Below are 25,344 nucleotides of genomic sequence, written 5' to 3' on the forward strand. Positions count from 1 at the left end.
CTTAAAAAATTGAAATATACTCGGAGTCGAGAGTGGATTTCATGCTCTTTATTCAGCTCATAGTGGCGAGGAGGAATGAAAGTTCCCCCCAAATATCTGCTTTATATACATTATTTACACAATGGGCTGCACGTGATTGGCTAATTCCGGGATTCTCCTGTAGGCCAATCAGGTTGTGGATTCACTTCCACCTGGAACTGGATTGGGTGGCTCCTGCGGACCAATCAGACTGCTGCATTTTGGATCCTATTCAACTCAGTACATAACAAAAATGTTTTTGTTTTCACCGTCACCCGCAGGTAAGAGGAGAGAGATCAAGATGGAGAATTCCCACCCAGGGGAAGCTGTGCCAGAGGGAATGTCCCAGGGGAACGTTCCTTTGTTAGGTGAGATTGCAAACCAAAAGAAGAAGAAGAAGAGTTTGGATTTGATATCCCGCCTTTCACTCCCTTTAAGGAGTCTCAAAGTGGCTAACATTCTCCTTTCCCTTCCTCCCCCATAACAAACACTCTGTGAGGTGAGTGGGGCTGAGAGACTTCAGAGGAGTGTGACTGGCCCAAGGTCACCCAGCAGCTGCATGTGGAGGAGCGGGGACGCGAACCCGGTTCCCCAGATTACGAGACTACTGCTCTTAACCACTACACCACACTGGTGAGTCCAAAGGACACCAGGAAACAAAGGAATGCAGCAATCACCCATAACTTCCCTTTAGTGAAAAGCCCCTCTCCTCAACTTATGGGAGGAACGGCCAGCACAGTTTGGGTCCTGGGGAGGCTGAATGCCGAAGAACATCCCTACGAATGCCCCATGTGCGGGGAGAGCTTCCAGCAAGATTCAACCCTGGCTGAGCACCAGAGGATGCACATGGGAGAGGAACTGTGTGAATAGTCTGAGGGCGAGAAGGCCTTTCCCCAGCGAGAGATCTGAGGGAGGCATCAGAGCAGCCTCATGGAAGAGAAACCGAGCGAGTGTCCCAAGTGCGGGAAGAGCTTCAGTTACAGAGCAACGCTGATGCTGCATCGTAGGATCCACACCCAGTGCCGGATTTACATAGAAGCTAAACAAGCTATAGCTTAGGGCCCCACTCCATGCTGCCCGATCATCTACAAACACTCTTTCATATTAGATAACAGGCACAACACTAGTGTGCCGCGGAACAGTGGTTGAAAAACACTGGTCTAGGGTGCCTACAATCTGCATGGACTGGTTGCGTGGCAACATGTAGCATGTAGCTGCAGACTGCAGTGCTGCTCAGTTGAATGTCAGTCAAGCTGTTGTGCCTGTTATCTAATATGAAAGAGTGTTTGTAGATGATCAGGCAGCATGGACTTGTCATGTTAGCAGTTAGGCCTGAATAACTTGTCATGTGACAAAGGCACATGAGAGCAGAAGCAGCAAAGCGGGCTGGGAAGTGCTGGGACTGCACAGTCATTTGGGCCTGCTAAAGTTATTCAGGCCTAACTGCTAACTGTTGAGTCACTCTGTTATTCACCTGTTGAGTCACTCTGACAGGTGACTCATTCTCCTTATAAGAGCAGCCATTTTCTCTCTGTGTTCTCAGTAAGATTTCAGTCAGAGTCAGTCTGCCTCAGTTGTGGGCAGAGTCAGTATGTAATCTCAGTCAAACTGTTTGGAACCAGGTTGTTTATGAAGACGTTTACAGTCATGTTGTCGTTGTTTAGTCGTTTAGTCGTGTCCGATAGAGACACGACTGGTTAGAGAATGGTTAGTATACTGGTTACTGGTTAGAGAATGGTTAGTATATTCACCATGTTACGGAAAAATCCCGGGTGCGGAGTTGCCCTGCCACCCGGTTCATCGGACAGAGTCCGCGGGTCCTAGCGGAAGAAATAAGCTCAGCCGGAGACGGGAGCAAGATGCGGAGATCCGAGTTTATTGCGCAACAGGTTCAAGACGAGATTGAACCCTGAGTATGGGGTGACATAAACTTTTAAAAGTTCCCTCCAAGTCCCAGAATACAGTGCAAGAAACGTCATGAATACATTATGAGAAGGTTGGGTTTCATGGGTTGCATCATGATTACATTATACACGTCATGAATATATTAAAGAAAAGGTGGGGTTGCACTAATTAACATTTGAGATAAGGGAGGGGGAAATATGCAGAGTGAGAGATATGCACAAATAAACATCTCCTGAGTACCGGTGGTGGCGGGACAATGGGCCAGTGATATGCATCGTCTGCCACCTGGCATTGCCCAGAGGAAGGGCTAGGCAGAACGATCTGACAGGATTAAGAAGTTCCTGTGTACGTGACCTGTCGTCTCGGGGATTATGGGGTAGGGGTAGCATCATGGTGTCCAAAGGGAACTGAGTTGAACGACACCAAAAGCAAAGAAATCGGAGTTACGGTTGATTTTATATGAATTTGTAAAGGTTCCGAATTTGACAGTTTTACGAGGTCCGGGGTTTCGATTCCATTGTTCTCGCAGCGGGGGGCCGTCAGCAACTTGTCAGTAGGTTCAATGAGGCGTGCAAGAGCTCCTTGAGCTAGCTCCTGCAGGATGAATGCACGGCTGTGATTGGCTAAGGCGCGGCCCGTTTTGTGAATGGGGATACAATGTAATACGGTCGACTCACGTTGGAAATAGGAAGGAGGAAGATATAGAAAAGATGGGGCTTATTCCGCCCGCGTGAAGACAGGAAAGGGAGCCTTTTATTCATAAGGCAAGGCAGGGGTATAGTGTGGTGCTTGTGCAACGGTGTGGGGGCTGAAGGTTCGAGGCCAGGCTGGTCACTATAGAGGTCATCGCCTCGGGCCCCTTCAGGAAGCGCTGGGGAAGGATGGGTACCCCCCCCTTGCTCCTTCCGTATCAACCAGAAACTGGTTTTGTGTGCAAACTCTTTTCAAATTCTTCCACGCCATTATCATCAGATGGATTTTCTGATTGGCGCAACACCTATTTAGTTCCAAGTCATGAAAACTCTGAAGACCATAGAACAGCTTCAGTAGCATATCTTACAAGAAGAAAAGGTGGCTCAACAATTGACTGTCAACTAGCAGAACAGACACATAATGAATGGCAGCACTGGAAACATGTTCTTGAATGAGTTGTTGCAGGCATAATAGCTCTGGCAGAGCATGGCTTACCTTCAGAGGAGATGAGGAAAGATTTGGTTCTCCCCACAACAGGAATTACATTGGATTACTTGAACTCACTGGAAGGACAGATCCTGAAGCTAAGTCTCCAATACTTTGGCCACCTCATGAGAAGAGAAGATTCGCTAGGAAAGACCCTGATGCTGGGAAAGATGGAGGGCACAAGGAGAAGGGGACGACAGAGGACAAGATGGCTGCAGCGGCGTAGCGTGGGTTGTCAGCACCAGGGGCAAGGCAAGTAATTTGCGCCCCTAACCCCACAGCTCGTCAGTTCCGCGAGACATGGGGCTCTGCTACAGCCTGCGCCCGAGGCTCTTTGGCGACTCCGGAGGCGGCGAGCGCGCCCCCCCCAGATGTTGCGCCTGGTGCGGCCGGCCCCCCCTGCACTCCCCACGCTACGCCACTGGATGGCTGGACAGTGTTCTCGAAGCTACTAACATGAGTTTGACCAAGCTGTGGGAGGCAGTGGAAGACAGGAGTGCCTGGCGTGCTCTGGTCCATGGGGTCATGAAGAGTCGGACACGACTAAATGACTAAACAACAACTTGAACTTATTGCAAAATTTGATCCTTTTCTAGCAAACCATATAAAAGAATTTGGAAATGGAGGCTCAGGTGTCACGTCCTACCTTTCTAAAACAATATGTGATGAATTTATCCAAATGATGGCATTTAAAGTAAGAGGCTCAATTTTAGAGGATTTAAAAACTGCAGAGTACTTCAGTTTATCTGTCCTGTCCCATGTTGATCAGCTCACTGTTATTGTAAGGTATGTCTCACCAGATGATGGGCTCCCTATGGAACATTTTCTAACCTTCCTAGAGATGGGTAGCCTGTTAGGATTCTTGCTCCATGTTTGCAATCATGGGATTGTTGTCTATCACATGACGGTGTATGTTTTCACTCCACAGTGTGGGAAGTGACGGAGACAGGATGTTTTTTACTACTGTGTTCCGTGATGTGGGACTATTGTCCTTTGTTCTTGGTCGGTAAACTAAGGCCCAGGGGCTGGATGCGCCCCCCGCCCCCGGCTCATAAATCCGACCCATATCGCAAAGCCAGAACCCGCCATGAAGCCAAGACTCCTGGTGATGGCGACGGAATGAAGAGGGCGAGCGGCGGCAGCTCTTCCACTCAAACACCTGGTTTACCTCAGCGGCGTTTGATTGGCAGGTACGTTCCCGCGCTGTGCTGAGGTAAACCAGATGCAGGGTTGATTGATCACCGGGAGTCTTGGCCTCTTCCCAGGGAATCATAGCTCTCGGAAGGGAACAGGGGTGCCTCAGCACTCATAACGTCAAAATACCAGGGGGAATTTTAGCCAATGCAAATTCTCCCTGCAATCCAAAGACCCGCATGGACCTACGAGAATCCTTGAGCTGCCAGTAGGCCTGATCTTTATTGAACAATACCGTTGAAACAGCATCCCCTTGATGCTGCCCGAGAGAGTTCCCCCTGAATAAGGGTGTGTTGGGGGTTAAACCCCTTCTGCTTTGGGCAGTCCCTTTGTCAGGGTGCCTCCTCAAAACATCAGACATTTGTCACAAGGTAAGATGGCACAACAGGTGACTGCATTGCTTTAAAATTCCAGTTTGTATCTGAACTGGATTTGAATTGAATTGACTTTGCCTACGTCTTCTTGTTTCCAAATATATGTAATTGGCTTTTAATTGCACCCATATATGCAATTTTAAAGCTGTTTTTATATACACAATCATTTTGTGTCAATGATCCTTCTAGGCTCCAGACCTAATTTTGGTGAACGCTGAAGACACACCTTTTTGCGTTGGCTTTTGACGCCTGTATATTTTAAAGACGCGTCTTATTTTTGTAACTTGTTTTGAATTGTTTTTGATATTGCATCTTAATGGTTGCAACCCTCCCTGGGGCCATGGTGTGAAGGACAGGTAATAAATTGTTAATAATTAATTATATTAATTTATTATTATTATTAATAATTTCAAAAGCCCCATCAAAAGCTATTTCCCTACACATCCTCATGACTGTCAAAGAAAGGGAGAGAGAAAAGGGGGTGGCAGCAGGAGGGGGGGGAAATGGCCCCTCGCTTTTGGCTTCACCCAACACCAGGTCCTTTTGGGTGGGCCTTGACATGAAAAAGGTTGCCACCAGCCCCTGAAGCACACCACCAAGACAGAAAACACGAGACAGGAAGTTTGGAGCTTATTTATTTGGAAGGAAAGGTTTACTGGACGCCCCTCTTGGGCTCAATTGGCCTACAAGTCACCTCCTTGGTGGTTTTTCACATTTGCACTACGGGTCAAATGTTAACACACTGAATATCCACACAAACACCCTTTGCCTCGTAACCACCTTCCAAGCAATATTGTCCCGTTCCTTACTCCATCGCTCTTCAAAGCATCTCCTCGCACAAACCCTCTTTCAGCCTTCCTCAAAAGTCAGAGCACAACGCTAAGAAACCGCACTACGGGTAAGGTTCAAACCACATGCTTAGATGTTGCTGAACCACAACTCCCAACACCCCAATGCTTGGTGGGGCTGATGGGAGTTGTAGTTCAGAAGGATCTAAATGCGCGCCCACCTGTGGTACTCTTAAGCTGCCCCTGCCTCAGACAATCTATCTCGTCTTTCCGCTATGGGTTTTGTGCTGACCTACCTTACAGAGTTGTTGTTAAGATAGTCTGGTTCACGTGTCATGCCAAGCGATGGCTTAGCTCTGTGTTTCCCCAACTTGGGTCTCCAGCTGTTTTGGGACTGCGACTCCCATCATCCCTTCCTAGCAGGACCGGGGGTTGGAGATGATGGGAATTGTAGTCCCAAAACAGCTGACTCAAGTTGGGGAAACACTAGATTAGCTTGAATGTGTGGACTTTGGGAGAGGAGATTGCAGCCACTTTCCTTGTCCTGTTTGCTTGGCTGCTGTTCTAGACTGAACTTAGGTTTTCAAGCAGAGGTTGGATGGCCGTCTGCCATGGATGCTTCAGTTGAGATTCCTGCATTGCTGGGGGTTGGACTACAGGACCCTTAGGGTCCCTTCCAGCTATATGATTAGATGATTGTAAGCCGTAGCTTAGCTTAGCACTCCATCCCAACCTGGGCTTGTGGGTCTAGCTCATGGGTGTCAAACACAAGGCCCGCGGGCCGAATCCGGCCCGCCAGAGCTCTTCATGTGACCCGTGTAGCCGCCACCAGCCTTCACCTTTTATTCTCGCTTTTTTTTTTTTTACACAAGAAAGCCGCCTCTTCAGCGCATGCGCGGCAGCCTACAAGCCAGAGAACATCTTCCCTCTAGCGGCGCCGGCCGTTCTACACAGGAAACCTCCACTTTACATGCATTCAGGAAACCTCCACTGGTTTTTATATTGAGCACATATTGAGTCCTATAGATACAACCGGCCCTTTGAGGGTGACCAAACTGCTGATGTGGCCCCCGATGAATTTGAGTTTGACACCCCTGTTCTAGCTTGTCCAAACTACAAGCCGTAAACCACAGGCCAAATCATGGTTAGTCTGAACCAGGGCTAGTTCAACCATGACCCCTGGTTTGGGGGACATGCCAAGCCAAGCTTAGCTTAGCACAGCTGCAAATTACTGGGCGAGGAGTGAAGCGTCCCTGGGAGCCTGTGTGGCTTGGCTTCGTGCGATGTGCAAACTAGGGTCCTGTACGAGAAGCGCTTTCGACATTTCGAAGTCTTAAATCAATGGGTCAGCAGCCACACCCCCCCCCATACATTTAAACTGGTAAGATAGCACTTCAAGCAATCCTGGCTTCAAGCAATTCGGGGAGCTGTGGTTTTTTTTAAGGATACTGATGAGTTGTTAGCAGACCCTTGGTCCCCCTCAGAGAGTTACAATTCCCTGTGGTTTAACTATTTCTGGGCCAGCAGAGTCTAACCTGAAGCATCTGTAACCTGAAGCGTATGTAACCTGAGGTACCACTGTAGTAACTTGAAGTCTGCTATAAATAATAAACACAGCTATAAGTAACAAGTTACTGGTTCCTGCTTCATCCATTCTGCCTGCAGCTGATTGCTTTCAAGAACTCTGCATATGCTCTGCTAAGGTCTGGCTAATGTCCTGCAACCAGTCAAAGTTGCAAAACACCAACATAGTCGCCTTTGACTGGACTTAACCATCCAGGGGTCCTTTACCTTTTTCTTTTCTTTTTTCAAAGAGAAAGAGCTCACCCCTTTGCGGGGATTCAAACCTTTTTACCTAGCACTGATTCCTCTTTACACAAACTCTCCCCTCTCTTTCTTCCCCTTCTGGCCCTAACTTTTTCTCGCCACGTGGATTTTCAGGTGCGTGATGAGCGTCGAGCGGAGGCGGAAGCGCTTCCCGCACTCGGAGCACTCGTACGGCTTCTCCCCCGTGTGGATCCTCAGGTGCCCGGCCAGGAGGGTGCTGACGCCGAAGGTTTTCCCGCACTCCAGGCACTGGTAGGGCTTTTCCCCCGTGTGGACCGCTTGGTGCCGGATGAGCTGCTGGCTGACGGCGAAGCCCTTCCCGCACTCCAGGCACTTGTAGGGTTTTTCCCCGGTGTGGACCCGGCGGTGTGTGATGACCTGTGAGCTGTTGCAGAAGCGCTTCCCGCAGTCCGGGCACTGGTAGGGCTTCTCTCCGGTGTGGGCCCTCTCGTGCCGGATGAGGTCCGAGCTGATGCTGAAGCCCTTGCCGCAGTACGAGCACTTGAAGGGCTTGAGCCCCGTGTGGATCTTCTGATGGTTCTTGAGGTGCGAGCGCTGGCGGAAGCTCTGCCCGCACTCGGCGCACTGGTAGGGCTTCTCGCCCGAGTGGGTCCTCTCGTGCTCGATGAGCTGCGTGGTCACCGGGAAGCTCTTCCCACAGGCCTGGCACCGGTAGGGCTTCTCGCCCGTGTGGGTCCTCTGGTGAACCACCAGGGTGGACTTGGATCGGAAGCTGCGGCCGCAGTGAGGGCATTTGTAGGGCTTCTCGCCCGTGTGCACCCTCTCGTGGGCCAGCAGGCCCGTCCGGCGGCTGAAGCTCTTCCCGCAAACGCCGCAGGTCGTCTCCCGCTTGCCTCGGGGAGTTTTCGGCTGGTTCGCGGGTTCGCCAGGGTGAGCAGAGGCTTCTCCGCAAGCGACGCTCTCTTGTGGGACCTTTCCCAACTTCCTCTTGGGTCCAGGCTGCGTCGAAGGAGCATCTTCTTCTTCTTCCTCCGTTGTTGGTAGGAAACCCCTTACTTCCCCCTTGTCTGGCAGCTCCACCGGCTCTGCAATTTTCACCTGTGAATCCTCCATTTCTCTTGTCTGTCTGTCATCTGGGAGTGAAATAATAATAATTTATTATTTATACCCCACTCATCTGGTTTCCCCAGCCAATCTGGGCGGCTCCCAACAGAATATTAAAAACCCTATAAAACATCAAACATTAAAAACTTCCCTAGACAGGGTGGCCTTCAGAGAACTAAGAGAGGTCCATTTGGCAAACTGTTTCCTGCTAGTAGCCTCGTACGCAGGGCTGCTCAGGGATTCTTACAAACAAACACATAAAATCGGATCCATTTTTTAAACCACAGGTTAAAAACAGTGCAGTTATGAAACGTTTGTGGTTAAATCAAAATGGCACCCGGTGGTCTGCAAACATAGATGGAAACCTCCTCCTTGATCTCAGGAACAACTGCAGGAAATTTGGTTGAAAATGTCACGCAATGCTAAATGATACTAAATTATAAACATAATATTAATATATAATAAAACCGCAAGTACTTGGAAATTGTGATTATTAATTTTTATGCCATTTTACACACATTTTGCGTAGCGAGCAAAACTGAATTACATTAATTCCACCAAAATATCTTTTGAAGCCCCAAGTCATGTTACAACTTTTTAGCACCCCTGATTTTGGGGGGGTTTGAAAGCTGGAAAATTCGATGTTGCCCTATCAGCACACCTACCCATGCAGCTGCCACCCCTGTTGCCCTCCTGCTTCACCTCTGCACCCGGCTGCTTCTCTCCTGTCTCTGAAGGGGCCTGACCATCTTCAAGGGGATTCATGGGCATCTCCTGCTGGTAAACCCCCTGGAAAAAAATAGAAGCGAGGATTTCCATCACAGGGCCAATGAGGACCTGGTGTTCGGAAGCATTGCTGCCTCCTCTAGAAATACATCTTTTAAAAACTGATTTTATGGCCCCTCCAGACTGGTGTCTTTGCATTTAAAGCACAGGACACTCCCCCCCCCATACCCAGAATTCACCACCCCCTCACAGGGCTACCGTCCCCAGCACTCTTGACAAACTACAGCTCCCAGGATTCTTCAAGAGAAGTCCTGTACAGTGGTACCTCGGGTTACAGACGTTTCAGGTTACATATGCTTCAGGTTACAGACTCCGCTAACCCAGAAATAGTACCTTGGGTTAAGAACTTTGCTTCTGGAGGAGAACAGAAATCGTGCGGTGGCAGCGGGAGGCCCCATTAGCTAAAGTGGTGCTTCAGGTTAAGAACAGTTTCAGGTTAAGAACGGACCTCCGGAACGAATTAAGTACTTAACCCGAGGTACCACAGTACTTGAAACAGGAGTCGGATTGGATGAGCTTGAAAGGAATAATAAAATAACAACAACAACAACAACAACAATTTATTTATACCCCGCCCATCTAGTTGAGTTTCCCCAGCCACTCTGGGCGGCTCCCAATCGAGTGTTAAAAACAATACAGCATTAAATATTAAAAACTTCCGTGAACAGGGCTGCCTTCAGATGTCTTTTAAAAATTGGATAGCTGCTTATTTCCTTGACATCTGATGGGAGGGTGTTCCACAGGGTGGGCGCCGCAGAGGAGTGGAGTTTGGATTTGATATCCCGCTCTATCACTACCCGAAGGAGTCTCAAAGTGACTAACAATTTCCTTTCTCTTCCTCCCCCACAACAAACACTCTGTGAAGTGAGTGGGGCTGAGAGACTTTAGAGAAGTGTGACTGGCCCAAGGTCACCCAGCAGCTGCATGTGGAGGAGCGGGGAAGCGAACCCGGTTCACCAGATTACGAGTCTACCGCTCTTAACCACTACACCACACTGGCTCTCACAGAGAAGGCCCTCTGCCTAGTCCCGTGTAACCTCACTTCTCGCAGCAAGGGAACCGCCAGAAGGCCCTCGGTGCTGGATCTCAGTGTCCGGGCTGAACGATGGGGGTGGAAATGCTCCTTCAGGTATACTGGACCGAGGCTGTTTAGGGCTTTAAAGGTCAGCACCAACACTTTGAGTTGTGCTCAGAAACGTACTGGGAGCCAAAGCAGATCTCTCAGAACAGGTGTTATGTGATCCCAGCGGCCACATTTGTGGTGTATTTATACTGGACTGCCCACACATCATTCCCAATTTACTAGCTGTTCTGCTGCCCCAATGTCACTGTGCTATTGCTGACCAGAAGGGACGCTCCTGCGCTACAACACAACAAAAGTGGCACACCCACACCCCAACATTTGCAGTTTTAAAAAGTTACAGGCCATGCGTGGATTGGAAAGGACACAACCTGTTCACCTGCAAAACATTTGCAGCTGCAAACAGTAATCTCACTTTCAGGCTGAGGGAGCCAGTGTTTGTCCAGCATGACTAAACCGCTTCTGGCGCAACGGAACACTGTGACAGAAACCAGAGCGCACAGAAATGCAGTTTACCTTCCCGCTGGAGTGGTACCTATTTACTAATACTGGCGTGCTTTCGAACTGCAAGGTTGGCAGGAGCAGGAACAGAGCAACGGGAGCTCACCCTGTCGCGGGGATTTGAATCGCTGGGTTGGCAGGAGCTGGGGCAGAGCCAGTGTTTTTTTCTGGGGGGATGCAGAAAATACCCCTAAACATTTTGTGAATGTAAGTTTAGCCTCACTGAGGGGCAGTATTTCAACATGAGTAGGAAAATGAGAGTACCCCTAAACATTTTTTAGAAAAAAGCATTGGACAGAGCAATGGGAGCTCACCCCGTCGCAGGGATTCGAACCACAGACCTTCTGATCGGCAAGCCCAAGAGGCTCGGTAGTTTAGACCACAGCACCACCCATAAGGCGGATTGTGTGTCACTGCCCTAATACCTTCCAGAGCACAAATCATCATGAATGCATAAGAAAAAGAAAAAGAGTTACCGTATTTTTCACTCCATAAGATGCACCTGGCCATAAGACGCAGCTAGTTCTTAGAGGGGGAATGCAAGAAAAAAAATTCTTTAAAGGGAGCGCTGAGCAGAGCCTGTATGCATCCCAGGCTCTGCTCAGCGCTCCCTTTCACGAGCCGCATGGCGCGTGTGTGCGGCGCTTGCAGGCTTTTCCCCGAGGTTGCCCTTCTCCCTCCTCGGGGAAAAGCCCCCAAGAGCCGCACGCACGCTCCATGCGGCTCTTTAAAGAGAGTGCGGCTCTTGGGGGCTTTTCCAGGAGGTGGGGGAAGGGACAGAGCACGGCTAAGCCAGAAGCTAGAACAGCAAGAGGGAGCGCTGCACAGAGATCCCTCTCCCTGTTCTGGCTTCTGGGATAGCTGCGCAGCCTGCATTTGCTCCATAAGATGCACACACATTTCCCTTTACTTTTTAGGAGCGAAAAAGTGCATCTTACAGAGCGAAAAATACGGTACTTCTCCAAGATGCAATTCTATGGGAAGTGATGGATCAGTGGAATAAAACACATCTGGGAGCAGCTAACTCTCCTTCGCTCTGTTTCTCCATTTTCTAAAGTCTCGTCCAGGACAGATCTGACCTCACCTGCTCCCCGCAACTCCCAGCTTCCCATTGTCCCTGCAGGAAGCCCTCGGCCAGGGCCACCGCCCGGGCGCAGCTCTCAGGCCCTCCTCTCTTCACCCAGCTCTGGATCTCCGGTGGCAGGATGGCCAGGAACTGCTCCAGGATCACCAGCTCCAGGATCTGCTCCTTGGAGTGCCTCTCGGGCTTCAGCCACCGATGGCACAGGTACCAGAGCTGGCTGCACACTTCCCGTGGTCCCTCGACCTCCTGGTAGCGGAACTGGCGGAAGTTCAGCCGCTGTACCTCCATGGCGACGGCACCCTTTTCCGAGGCGTCCCCCTGTGGGTCTGTGTAGCCCACCTCAGAGTCCAAGCAGCTGGAGGCTGGTTTGGCTTCCCCACCGTGGCCTGGGAGGACTTCTGTGGCCTGTTCTCTGCTCGGATCGGCCAGCCCATCCAAGGCAGGCAGGCAAGTCTTTGTGACATCCCAAGGGGCTGGAAGCAGGAGTGGTGGGTTGCCCCATTTGGGTCTTCTGACCGCCTGCTCCCCACTGCAGCTCAGGAGGTCCTCTTTTCCCCCACGAAGGTCAGTGTGGTGGAGTTTGTGAGGCCCTTCCAACCTTGCTGCCGAATCCTGACCCTCTTGGTCCACGGGGGGCAGAGCCACATCCTCCGGCGCAGACTGGAAACGGAGGCCCAGGGTTGCCGACACTTCCTGTTCCGTAGCCATTTTTGTGTTCGCCCCACCCAAAACCCACCAAGCAAAGATTCAGGCCTCTCTCAGTCCGCTATCAAAAGTCCAAGCCTCCAGTCCTGCTGCAATTCCTCAGCAGAGTATGTCAACGAAACTGCTTCATCCTGGGGAACGCCGGGCAAGCTCCCCATTCAGACGAAGCAGAGGGCATCTTCAGGAGCTGGTGGTTTTCCAGATGACTGACAGCACGGCATTTTTCTCTAATAATAATAATAATAATAATATTTTATTTATACCCTGCCTTCCCAGTTCAGAAAACAGGGCTCAGGACGGCTAACAACAAATTTAAAACACTTAATTGATGCTACAAAAAACAGCGTTAAATACGGTATAAAACATGAATAACAATAAAATCAAAAATCAACTTATGGGGAAAATCCATCCAATAAACATTAGATGATCACCAGGGCTTTCTGGCCAAATTAGTCCTATTTGGGCCAGCGAGGAGACCAGGGGAGAAATAGCTGTGGGATCCCAGAGCGGGTAAGGGGAGGGAGAGGGAAGGAAGGGGAATAAAAGATCAAGCTAAGTTCAAATTGAAAGCCAGGCGGAATGGTTCTGTCTTACAGGCCTTGCGGAAGGAAGTTAAATCCTGCAGGGCCCTGGTCTTATGGGACGGAGCATTCCACTAGGTCGGAGCCATCACTGAGAAGGCCCTGGCCCTGGTGGAGGATAATCTGACTTCCTTAGGGCCTGGGACCTCTAAACTATGATTATTCATGGACCTTAAGGTCCTCTGTGGGGCAGACCAGGAGAGGAGGAAGACAAGAATGTGGAAGGGGAGAGACAGGTAAGGCTGCATCAGCAGAAGTATAGTGTCCAGTTCAAGGGAAGTAATAGTACCACTCTGTTTTGCCTTAGTCAGACCACACTTGGAATACTGTGTCCAATTCTGGGCACCACAGTTTAAGAACGATATTGAGAAGCTGGAATGTCTGCAGAGGAGGGCAACCAAGATGATCAAGGGTCTGGAAACTAAGCCTTATGAGGAGCGCTTGAAGGAGCTGGGTGGGTTTAGCCTAGAAAAGAGGAGACTGAGAAAAGATATGAGAGCCATCTTCAAATATCTTAAGAGCTATCACATGGAAGAGGGAGCATGCTTGTCTTCTGCTCTGGAAGGTAGGACTCGAACCCATGGCTTCAAGCTCCAAGAAAGGAGATTTCGACTAAACATTAGGAAGAGCTTTCTGACAGCAAGAGCTGTTTGGACAGCGGAATGGTCTCCCTCAGGACACTGTGAACTCTCCTTCCTTGGAGGTTTTTAAGCAGAGGTTGGATGGCCATCTGTCATGGATGCTTTGGCTGAGATTCCTGCATTGCAGGGGGTTGGAATAGATGACCTTTGGGGGTCCCCTTCCAACTCAAGATTCTATGATTTTAAGGCTGGAAATGAAATATTTTGGTGCATCTCTGAAAGTGAGTGCCAAAGAGATGGCAAAACTTACAGGAAGAATTAGAAACCAGGAAGAGGAGGTCTTTAATAAAGAATGGGGAAAGTTTATAATTTTTTTGAAAAGCTATTGTAAACAACTACATACATAGGCAGGATTGACAGAAAACTTGCAGTAAAAATTTGAACTAGGCAAAGGATTTATTAAAAATAAGAGTTATGATAGAGATGAATAAGGGAAAATCATTACATTAAGATCCACAATGGGGGTGTGTGTCAGAAGGTATTATATATTTATGTATTTTATTCATTTGCTTATGTAAAATAGAAAATGCAAAAGCAAAATTTATACTTAAAAAGAAAGTGAGTGCGAAAGTGTGAAGGGGAGGAGGGGAGCATGATCTGCGGCATGCAATATTTCTCTCCCTGCAATGAAAGCATTCATCTCCCGACTCCTGCATGTCAAAGGTCTGTTAAAAGGAGAAAGCGAGACCCTTCCCCCCCTCCTACCGCTATGGGTCCCCAGATGTTGTTGGACTACAACTCCCATCATCCCTGAGCTCTGGCCTTGCTAGCTAGGGGTGGTGGGAGTTGTAGTTCAGCAACATCTGGGGACCCACAGGTTGAGAAAAGCTGGCTTAATTGGTAACCCTTTCCCCCCTAAAAAAAGAAAGGCACAGGAGCCCTGCCCAGAATGATGCATCTTCAGCCTGCCTCAAAGGGACTAGCGCCTTTAACTGATGCGTTTGCTTTGCTCCTCCCCTGCTTCTCCCCTTTGATACCCTGCGCAAAAGGCTCTCACCTCTGCTGCTCCTTGCAGCCATGCAGAATGTGCAGCTTCCTCTCCATCAGACAGGAAAGGAAAGGAAGGGGCCCTCCCCACCCCCCCCAAAAAACCCCTGCTTGGTCCTCTCTAGCACCCGGAACTCTATTGATCCCGGCTCTTAAAGGGGCCGTTCACACGAGCTGTCGCTCCGCTCTAGCACAATGGGCGAGGAGCCTAGCTGTCAACTTTTCCCTTTCCTTGCGAGGAATCCTATTCGGGATAAGGGAATCGCCCTTGATAAAAGGGAAACGTTGACAGCTATGGCAAGGAGGGGGTCAGGACTGGGTGACCCTGTCCCTGATCTCGGCTCTGTTGGGTGCACAAGCCCCCAGGCACAGGCAGGATTGGTTTTTGCTAGGGATCGAGAAATTCCTGAGAAAGAAAATGTGTAGAGTAACTATTTAAGTGCAAAAAATTAATAAAAAAAAACAGCAACGTCGGTGATGAAACACAGCATCTGAGCACGTGCAGAAAGCCGTGCAATCGAGCGAGGCAACAAAGGAAGGCGACCCGCTGCTGAAAACAGCTGAGATTTAATCAGAGTAAATATTGGATGGACAGGACTGGGCTACGTGAGGAATATTGTCAATTGCAGCCTTTTCAGGTTCAAAGCCCCCCGGAAGTATTTTTGTTTTGAAGGGGACTTATATCTGCAAAGACATAAAGATAGGATTGCCCTGTGAGAAAGAGATCTACAGAAGAAGGTAAGCAACAACAACAATAACAACAACACTGAATTGATGTAGATGTGAGAGAATATTTTTAGGTATATGTTTTTAAATGTTAATCGCTTGGAGACTTTTAAGTTTTATTGTTTATTATTAAAACGTATTAGTCACTTGCTACCAAAAGGTATCCAAGCGACTAGCATTTATAAACATATACATAAATACAGTATTATTTTTATTTATTATTATTGTTTATTATTATTATTATTATTATTACTGTATTATTACCCGTCCTTGGCCAGCAGGTCCCAGAGTGGGTTACAGCAATTTAAAATTCAGAATTTGATCATTTTTATTAATTTTCCAATAAAAAACATCCAATTAACATTTGCAATCATAATCCAATTAAAATAACACACACACACACATATATATATACACAATTTGGATTATAATTTGGTCTTTTTAAAAAAAATTCAGAATTTAAATGAGCCAAACCAAATTCCAGACTTCCAGAAACAGGGTGGGCTCTTGGGGATAGGGCATATGACATTCTTACCGTATGAGCCAAGCCAAAGGGTTGAACAGATCGAGCAGAGCTTCCTAGCAAGGCCAAAAATGAATGGAAAAAGGAATATATGCAGCTGAGTGCAACAGCGAGGGAAAGGCCTTTCCTGTTGGAAAGTGGCCGCATTAGCAGAAAGGCAAGAAGGCTGTGAGATGAGCAAGGCTTGTGGTAGAAGGTGAACTGCAATAGGTATCTGCAACCTGCAAGGGAAGAGAGTGGGCTGCAAATTCTAGCTTGTTGCAATATCTTGCAGTATTCTCTCAGTTTTTAACCGTTTTGATCTGGTTGCCAGGAGGGGCAGGAGAGAGAGGCGGGCAGCCAGGTTGGGTGGTGTGTGTGTGTCTCAATTATTAGTCCTATTTTGATGTTAAAAATAGATGCAGGAGCTCCCTGACTCCAGCTGTCAAATTCTCTCTTGAGAGTGCTCTAGAGACCACCTGTTTATGGAGCACCCACCCTGCTCAGTTTTGCAGGGAGGTTATTATTAGTAATAACAACATTTGGGCATTAGTTCTGATCTGCTTGTAGTTAGTTCAAAGCAAGTGTTGTGCCATACTTTCCTGTGCGTTTTCCCCATCGCTTACAGCAGAAAAGTCTGGTCTTTTGGAGAAGGTAGGTAGATAGATAGATAGATGATAGATAGATAGATAGATAGATAGATAGATAGATAGATATTGGAGAAGGGTTTTTTGTTGTGCCAGACCTCCCAGTCAGCTTTGTACAGCTGGAAATAATAATAATAATAATAATAATAATAATAATAATAATAATAATAATAAATTTATACCCCGCCCTTCCCGGTTCAGAAAACTGGGCTCAGGGCGGCTAACAACAAATTTAAAACACTTAATTGATGCTACAAAAAACAGCATAAAATAAGGTATAAAATGTGAATAACAATAAAATCAAAAATTAGTCCTATTTGGGCCAGCTGGCTAAATTAGTCCTATTTGGGTCAGTTGGGAAGACCAGGGGAGAATTAGCTGTGGGATCCCAGAGCAGGTAATCTTCATAAAAAGGAGAGGGAGAGGGAAGGAAGGGGAATAAAAGATGAGTCTAAGTTCAAGTTGAAAGCCAGGCGGAATAGCTCTGACTTACAGGCCCTGCTGAAGGAAGTTAAATCTTGCAGGGCCCTGGTCTCATGGGACAGAGCATTCCACCAGGTCGGAGCCATCACTGAGAAGGCCCTGGCCCTGGTGGAGGATAATCTGACTTCCTTAGGGCCCGGAAATTGGCTGATACGTGATTGAAATCATCCTGCAAATACAGTAAGCCCACAACTTACGCAGCCCAAATCATGTATAGTCAAAACACCTTGGGTTCAATGGCGGATGGAAGTGACAAAACTCGTTTTTACCAGACACCAGTCCCCTTTTAATTTATATATATATATATTTGCCAGTGCGTAAAGCTGAATTGTATGCAAATTGTAGGCTTATTGTAGTGACAGTCTAGAGTGCCCAGATTTAGAAATTCTGCTGCCCCAAGCTTAATAAATAAGGGTTGATGGAGGAGCAATATTTGGAAGGCTAGAAGTTCCCCTCGCGGCAAGCGAAGGATGTCAGCTGGACTCTAAATAAGAAATGATGCAGCAATGTGAGGAAATGAAGATGATAATATGTTTGGAAGAGGAGCAGGAAACCTGATTTTAAGAAATTGTATTAAATTAATTTAAATTGGTTTGATGTGTAATAATTTGGAAAATTAATAAAAATAATTTGGGGGGAAAGAAGTTCCTCACACCTGCCATAATAAATAGGCAATTTTTTGTTAAATAGGCCTTCGATTGTTGAATAAGCAGCTTTTGGAAACTGCATGTACAGAGCCTTTTTTCTTTCATGTGTTCCCCCTCATTCCATTCCAAGGGCCTTCTCGGTAGTGGCACCCGCCCTGTGGAAGGCTGTCCCACCAGATGTCAAGGAAATAAACAACTATCTTGACTTTTAGAAGACATCTGAAGGCAGCCCTGTTTAGAGAAGTTTTTAATTTTTGATCTTTTATTGTGTTTTTAATATCCTGTTGGAAGCCGCCCAGAGTGGCTGGGGAGGCCCAGCCAGATGGGCGGGGTATAAGTAATAAATTATTCTTATTCTTATTATTTTCCTTAGGTAGCTTCCATTCAACCACAAGCCCATTCGACGCAGCAGCTTCAGCTTGCTGAGAGGACTCGACAAACTCTGCATAACTGCCTTGTTGCAAAACATTGCGGATGGATTGAAAACCAAAGACTAGTTTCGCCTGCTATGTACGCCATGAAGAAAATGGGAACCGGAGGGTGAAAGGGCAGAGATGGCTTTAGAGGAAGTGGGGACCAGCCCAAGACAAAATGGCTGCCAAGTAGGAAACACCCTTGGGCTCCTCTTCCCAGACTCCTGTAGAGCAGAAGATGCTGCCAAGGAGGAAAATGGAGACTGGAGGCTCAAAGGACTTCAACTCCAGGGAGAGTTTGGAGGAAAGGAGCCCTTCTCAGGTCAACGGGGGTGAATTTCGAAACCGAGGGCAGGTCAAAGAGGAGCCGGACGAGGGGTTGGCACAGCACTGGGAAGCCCAGTGGCAAGAGTTCCTGAAGACGGTGGAGTCGCCTCACTTGCAGTGGGGGAACCCACAGTTGAAGGAAGCGCCCAGCATGGCCATGGGCACCCAAGCACACGTGGCTTCCTCGGAGGGTTCGTCCAGACGAGAAAATCTGATCCCGCCGAGCCTTGACGGGCAGAAGACCTTTGACTTCTTGGAAGCCGCCGCCATGGCAGATGCTGCACAGGTGAAGGAAGAGAAGTTGGACAATATCCCGGACAGCGGGGATGTGTCCCGGCAGCGCTTTAGGCAACTGCGCTGCCGGGAAGGGGACGGGCCGCGCATGGTTTGCGCCCGACTGTCCTTCCTTTGCCGTCAGTGGCTGAAGCCAGAAAGGCACTCGAAGGAGCAGATCCTGGACTTGGTGGTCCTGGAGCAGCTCCTGAACATCCTGCCCCCGGAGATGCAGAGCTGGGTCAGGGATCGTGGCGCAAAGACCTGCGCCCAGGCGGTGGCCCTGGCCGAGGACTTCCTGCTAGGGCAGGAAGAGGATGGAAGGCTAGAGAAACGAGTGAGTATGTTTCATTTAATGTGGTTACCTCAAAGATCTTCTCACCCCTTGTATACTCAGTCACAGACCCTCCAAATGTCCTTATTTCACAGGGACAGTCCTGGATTTACAGAAGCCGTCTCGGTTTCTGATTTGATCTCGGAATGTCCCACTTTTCTTTAGGATGTCTCTATATTCATTGGTGGGACGCGGGTGGCGCAGTCAGAAGGTTGGCGGTTCGAATCCCTGCGACGGGGTGAGCTCCCATTGCTTGGTCCCTGCTCCTGCCAACCTAGCAGTTCGAAAGCATGTAAAAGTGCAAGTAGATATATAGGGCTCCGGCAGGAAGGTAAACGGCGTTTCCGTGCGCTGCTCTGGTTCTCCAGAAGCGGCTTAGTCATGCTGGCCACATGACCCGGAAGCTGTACGCCGGCTCCCTTGGCCAATAAAGTGAGATGAGCGCCACAACCCCAGAGTCGGCCACGACTGGACCTTTACCTTTATATTCATTGGAGAGATGTTGGAGTTATGCAATCCCTGAGCCAAGGAGATAAGTAATTATACAACCTTTAGAAGACAACTGGAGGCAGCCTTTTATAGGGAGGTTTTTTATGTTGTATGTTTCATTACATTTTTATTTTTAATTTTATATAATTTTTGTTAGATTTCCTGTTTTACAGTTTTAAATACTCGTTTAAACGTCCTTACAATATCAATGACTTCCCTTGTTTTTCCATGGTTCATTTTGCATACCATAAATCCCTGCATATTTTACATAAACTAAGCCATTCAGCATTCCATTATTACATCCATCAAAACTTATTTACACTGTTGAATTTATCCAGCGTTTATGCCAGCGTTTTCAGGTGTACGCAATTTCCCCCCATATATTCAATAAACATCTTCCAATCTTCTTTAAACATATGTTCTTCTTGTTCTATATGTTAAGTCTGCAAGCTGCGCATATTCCATCAGCTTAAGTTGCCATTCTTCTTTAGTTGGGACCTCACTCGTTTTCCATTTTTGGGTTAACAAAACACAGGCCACAGTAGTGGAATGAATAAGCCACCCAGAGTGGCTAGGGCAACCCACTCAGATGGGGGGGCTATTATTATTATTATTATTATTATTATTATTAGCCCCTTGTCCTGATCCCTGTATCCAGCAGTGATCCAGAAACAGGGTCATAGGCTTCAGGCAAACCAGAGCTTTATGGCTGAGTGGAGATTTGAACCCTGGTCTCCCACATCTCCCACACTCTAACCACTGCACCGCACTGCCTCTCATTGCATGTAAATTTGCTTGGTATATAAGGCAGCATCTTCTCTCTGTTACAGTACAGAGGGCTAGTCAGGAAGGGCGAATCCCTGAATTCCCCCCAAGAAGAGCTGACTCCAGCGGACGTGGGCCTCTCTGGGGAGAGCAAGCAGGAGTGCGACAAGGCCATCGAGATAGTCGGCAAGTATTGTTGTTATGTGAGAGTCTGGAGGAAGTGGGTATCAGCTCGCTTTTAGATTGTTTGCTGGCCTAACTCTCAAATCACCACGAATGAGCTTTGCTGCTGCAGAAATAGTACTAGTCAGAATAATAGGTAATAATTACAGTTGGCTTCACAAGTGCTGGGACGGATCACTTTGGTTCTTGCTGCTTCAGAACAAAGATGGATCGGGTCACAACCTGTAATCTCACTGTATACAAGTGTATACTTATTAGCTACAGCAACCTACCAGTCAGCAACCGCTCCTTAAGGAGAGATTTTCTCTTGATAAAGAGCTCCCATTCAGCTGTCACGTGTATTGTGCAAAAAGGATCTACAGTCGTATCCTGGAAGTCGAACGGAGTCCATTCCGGAAGTCCGTTCGACTTCCCAAACGTTCGAAAACCAAAGCGCAGCTTCTGATTGGCTGCAGGAAGCTCTTGCAGAAAATCGGAAGCCGCTGAAGCTCCATTGGACGTTCGGCTTTCAAAACTTCCAAAACTATGGGAGCCAAAACGTTCGAGAACTAAGCTGTTCGAAAACCAAGGTACGACTGTACTTATTTTAAAAATATATTTTTCCTATATTGAAATTGAAATACTTGTACAACTTGTATACAGTGAGATTACACGAGCACCCCCCACTCAGCTCTCTTAGTCTTAATTCCCCTCGTTTACTGACGCACACCCACCAAACCCAAAAGTCAGTTGCCCTGTTGTTATCTTTTCGTTCAGCAGCCTAACAGGCCACAGATAGAAGCTATTCTTTACCCTGTTGGTGCGACTAATCATGCTTCTATATCTTCTGCCTGAGGGCAGGAGATCAAGAAAGCGCCGGCCAAGGTTTGAATCATCCCTGAGAAGTTTCCTCACTCTCCTAAGGCAACGTTATTCCGCTATTTCATCCAGCGGATTCATTGGACAGCCCATAATATCTTGTGCTGTATTCACTACCCTCTGTAGGCACCTCCTATCAGATGATGTCAAACCAGCGTACCACACCGTGATGCAGTATGAAAGGACACTTTCTATTGTTGACCGGTAGGAGGAGATCATAAAATGTTGATTGACATCATTCTTCCGCAATACTCTGAGGAGATGGAGTCTCTGTTGGGCTTTCTTAACCACCTGGGTTGTATTTATTTTCCAAGTATGGTCTTCACTGAGATAAACTCCTAGGAATTTAAAGGAAGAGACTCTCTCCACACAGCCCTCCCCAATGTACAGTGGGGCTAGTTCTCCTCTCTTAAAACACACTCTTAAGTGACCAGGGATGATGAGAATCTGACATCTTATGGCTACTAGCCATGAGGGCTATCTTTGTTTGTTCAAAAGATTTCAAGACTGCTTGACCAAAAAGGCTCTCTGAGCCTAGGGCACAGGTAAAATTAGATATAAAGTACAGCTAAAATCCACAGTCTAATTAAAAACAACTAGTCACAAAGCCATTGCTATTATTCCTCCACTTTCATAGGCCTCGGAATACCAGTTGTGGGAATCTCAAGATCCTGCTTGTAGGCTTCCCATTGGGTTGGCCACTGTGAGAAGGGGATCACAGAGTTGGAAGGGGCCCTCAGGATCATCTAGTCCAACCCCCTACAATGCAGGAATTGTTGGGAATCTGAATACGTGCAGCTACTCACACAGAGTCAATTAGGGTTTGGCAGGCAGCCAAGGCAATGTGAAGGAGTAAGTCTGCCTGGTGATACAGAGGCATGGAGACAGCTCCCTGATTGGTCAAGCTCTCTCACGGGAACAATGATTAATGGCCTACTAACTGGAATGTGTTAGTATGAGTTCAGGAGTTGTGAGTCGTGTAAGAGAGAGCTAGCTAAAGATCTGTGTTTTGTTCTGTTCCTGTAAATAGTCCACTGTATACAATAGACACCTAACTACAAGTTCCTGGTTCCTGCTTTGTCTATCCTGTCTGCAGCCAAGTTGCCAATTGCTTTCGTGAACTCTATGTTTACTCTGCTAGGTCTGGCTAAGGTCCTGCAGCTAGTCAGAAAGTTGCGAAACACCAATAGGTTTTGCCAGTAGGAATTACAGATTGAACCTGCAACCTTGGCATTATCAGCACTGCTCTCTATCCAACTGAGCTATCCAAGATGCTGGACTCAATGGGCCTTTGACCTGATCCCACAAAGCTCTTCTTAAAATATCGTATTTTTCGCTCTATAAGACGCACCAGACCATAAGACGCACCTAGTTTTTGGAGGAGGAAAACAACAACAAAAATATTCTGACTCTCAGAAGCCAGAACAACAAGAGGGATCGCTGTGCAGCGAAAGCAGCAATCCCTCTTGCTGTTCTGGCTTCTGGGATAGCTGTGCAGCCTGCATTCGCTCCATAAGACGCACACACATTTCCCCTTACTTTTTAGGAGGGAAAAAGTGAGTCTTATAGAGCAAAAAATATGGTATATTTTAAGACTGCATAAGCTATTTTGTTTTCTTTTTGTTAAGTATTACCCTTCCTGAGTCTGGAGGATGTGGGTGAGCTATCTCTACATTAAATTACGCTTTTTAAGAAGCTTTCCTGTTGTGTGGTTCTTTTTCTTCCTTGCAGGAAACGATTGTTCCTCTGCCACAGCAACGCTACATGAAAACGAAGAGGAAAACGGTGTCCTTGGATTTTTCGATCGAGTGGAACCATCTAGGCCGGCAGCGGGGAAAGGAGAAGCCAGCCTTACCCAGTGCATGGATCATCACAGTACATTTGAGAGTCAGTCCAGGCCTGAGAGCTGGAGAGGAGACAGCCAAGAGAGTGAAGCAGACCTCCGCAAGTGCTTCGGTGAAACCATGGCCTGGCAGGAGACTCCAGCAGGTGAGAGACAAAAGACTTGCAAAATTTGTGGGGAAAGGTTCAGCTGGAGAACTGATCTCATCAAGCACAAGAGGATTCACACGGGAGAAAAACCTTACAAATGTTTGGATTGTGGGAAGTGTTTCAGCCAGATATCGGACCTTAACATCCACAAGAGAATCCACACGGGAGAAAAACCCTTTAAGTGCTCTCACTGTGGGAAAAGTTTCAGCAGGAGCACAAACCTTATTGTGCATGAGAGGATGCACACGGGAGAGAAGCCCTATAAATGCTCCTACTGCGAGAAAACGTTCTGCGCCGGCTCGCAGCTTATTAGTCATCAGAGAATCCACACAGGAGACAAGCCCTATAAGTGTTTTGAGTGTGGGAGAACTTTTAGTTGGAGCGCCACTTTTCGAAGACACCAGAGAATCCACACGAGTGAGAAACCATATAAGTGCTTGGAATGCGGCAAAAGTTTCAGTTTCAAGTCTGTCCTTATTGCTCACGAGAGAACCCACACAGGAGATAAGCCCCATAAGTGCTCCGAATGTGGGAAAAGCTTTAGTCAGAGGGCTCACCTTAGTAGTCACCAGAGAATCCACACTGGAGAGAAACCTTTTCAGTGTTCACAGTGTGGAAAAAGTTTCGGTCTGAGGTCAGTTCTGATTTCCCACGAAAATACCCACGTTTTAGAGAAGCCGCACAAGTGTTCAGACTGTGGGAAAAGTTTCAGCAACAAATCACAGCTCACAAATCATCAGAGGCTGCACACGGGAGATAAACCTTATAAATGTTTTGTCTGTGGGAAAACATTCAACTTGAGCTCCCTCCTTACTGGACATTTGAGAACCCACACCGGAGAAAAACCGTATAAATGTTCACACTGCGAGAAGTGTTTTGGTGGCAGATCAACTCTTGTGGCGCATGAGAGGACCCACACGGGAGAGAAGCCGCACAGATGCTCGGATTGTGGGAAAACCTTCAGCCAGAAGACTAATCTCAACAGTCATCAGAGAATCCACACTGGAGAGAAGCCTCATAAATGCCTGGACTGCGGGAAGGGCTTCAGCCAGAAATCACACCTCCTTAATCACCAGAGGGACCACACGGGAGAGAAACCATTCAAATGTGCATGCTGCGATAAATGCTTTGGCGCCAGGTCCACCCTCGTGGCGCATGAGAGAACCCACACGGGAGAGAAGCCACATGAATGCAAAGACTGCGGTAGGAGCTTCAGTCGGAAAGCGCACCTTGCCAGACATGAGCGAACCCACGGTGCTGGCAACGCATTATTGGTGCTCAGTCAGTAGGAAGGTTTCTGGGTGATCATCAGTGAAAGCAAACCCACCCTTGTAAATAAACTATATAATTTTCGCTGCAGGAACAAAGACGAACTTTGTTAATGGCCTCATCCCATCCACATGTAATTTTGGAATAAATCCCAGAGAGATTTGGGGGGGCGGGTATTTCTGAGTGACATGCCTAGATTTTACTGCATGCATGATGTCATCATTTCTGGGATCTTGTTTAGGGATTTTTTTGTGCTTTTTTGCGGGGGAGGAAGGAGCCGTAACTCAGCAGTAGAGCACTGAGTTTAGTGGTCAGTCCCTGATGTCTCCATTTTAAAGAAAAAGGATCTGGTAAGCAGGAACCAACTCTGTACGAGACGGGCCTACAACAAGCATTGCAGTGCGGAAAATGTCCAAAAGCCAAGCCTCTCCATTCCATTCCGCCTCTCCAGTTTCCAGGATTTCACCACTACCAGTCAGCATTCCGTGGCCACTGAGCATGCTCAGTATTTATTGGGATCCTTTGTAGGGCTTCCCAACACCCCTTAATATTTTGGTTGTTGTTTACTGTGTTTTTCTGTGTGTAAGACGATGTTTTATTTCCTATAAAAAAAATAGGCAGTGGGTGGGTGAGCTTTTGGTGGCGGCAACCCCCCTCAAAAAAAAAAAGCTCAAAAAATATTGATTTATTAATTTTGGGTTCAAAAAAATATGGGTCGAC

General features: G+C 47.6%; 3 protein-coding genes across 6 annotated transcripts; 2 read left to right on the forward strand and 1 right to left on the reverse strand.

The window, feature by feature from the left end:
* Positions 1–5,288: 5,288 nt before the first annotated feature.
* Positions 5,289–14,803, reverse strand: LOC309364619 (uncharacterized protein). 2 transcript variants are annotated; one of them, XR_014165863.1, is made up of 5 exons: positions 14,727–14,803; positions 11,803–12,734; positions 9,016–9,139; positions 6,549–8,379; positions 5,289–6,196 (listed from the first exon to the last, which is right to left on the reverse strand). XR_014165863.1 is itself a non-coding variant. In XM_081902287.1 (4 exons), the coding sequence occupies exons 2-4, from the start codon at positions 12,508–12,510 to the stop codon at positions 7,370–7,372; spliced, it is 1,842 nt and encodes a 613-aa protein (XP_081758413.1). In that variant the 5' UTR covers positions 12,511–12,734; positions 14,727–14,803; the 3' UTR covers positions 5,289–7,369. The 2 variants fall into 2 exon arrangements, 1 of the variants encoding a protein (XP_081758413.1); XM_081902287.1 differs by having other exon boundaries at positions 5,289–8,379.
* A 114-nt stretch (positions 14,804–14,917) lies between these two features.
* LOC309365084 (uncharacterized protein) lies at positions 14,918–20,725 on the forward strand. Of its 3 annotated transcripts, none has more exons than XM_081903224.1 (3): positions 14,918–15,454; positions 18,095–19,071; positions 20,388–20,579. In XM_081903224.1, the coding sequence occupies exons 2-3, from the start codon at positions 18,373–18,375 to the stop codon at positions 20,562–20,564; spliced, it is 876 nt and encodes a 291-aa protein (XP_081759350.1). In that variant the 5' UTR covers positions 14,918–15,454; positions 18,095–18,372; the 3' UTR covers positions 20,565–20,579. The 3 variants fall into 3 exon arrangements, with proteins under 3 accessions (XP_081759350.1, XP_081759352.1, XP_081759351.1); XM_081903226.1 differs by lacking the exon at positions 14,918–15,454 and adding an exon at positions 15,976–16,313 and having other exon boundaries at positions 18,099–19,071; positions 20,388–20,725; XM_081903225.1 differs by lacking the exon at positions 14,918–15,454 and adding an exon at positions 17,817–17,964 and having other exon boundaries at positions 18,099–19,071; positions 20,388–20,725.
* A 2,112-nt stretch (positions 20,726–22,837) lies between these two features.
* On the forward strand, positions 22,838–25,192 carry LOC309364731 (uncharacterized protein). The gene has a single exon (XM_081902544.1). It carries the CDS (start codon positions 23,016–23,018, stop codon positions 24,642–24,644), a length of 1,629 nt encoding a protein of 542 aa, XP_081758670.1. The 5' UTR covers positions 22,838–23,015; the 3' UTR covers positions 24,645–25,192.
* Positions 25,193–25,344: the final 152 nt, after the last annotated feature.

Source organism: Podarcis melisellensis (assembly GCF_964234715.1).
Source record: "Podarcis melisellensis genome assembly, chromosome: 2".
NCBI classification, from domain to species: domain Eukaryota; kingdom Metazoa; phylum Chordata; class Lepidosauria; order Squamata; family Lacertidae; genus Podarcis; species Podarcis melisellensis.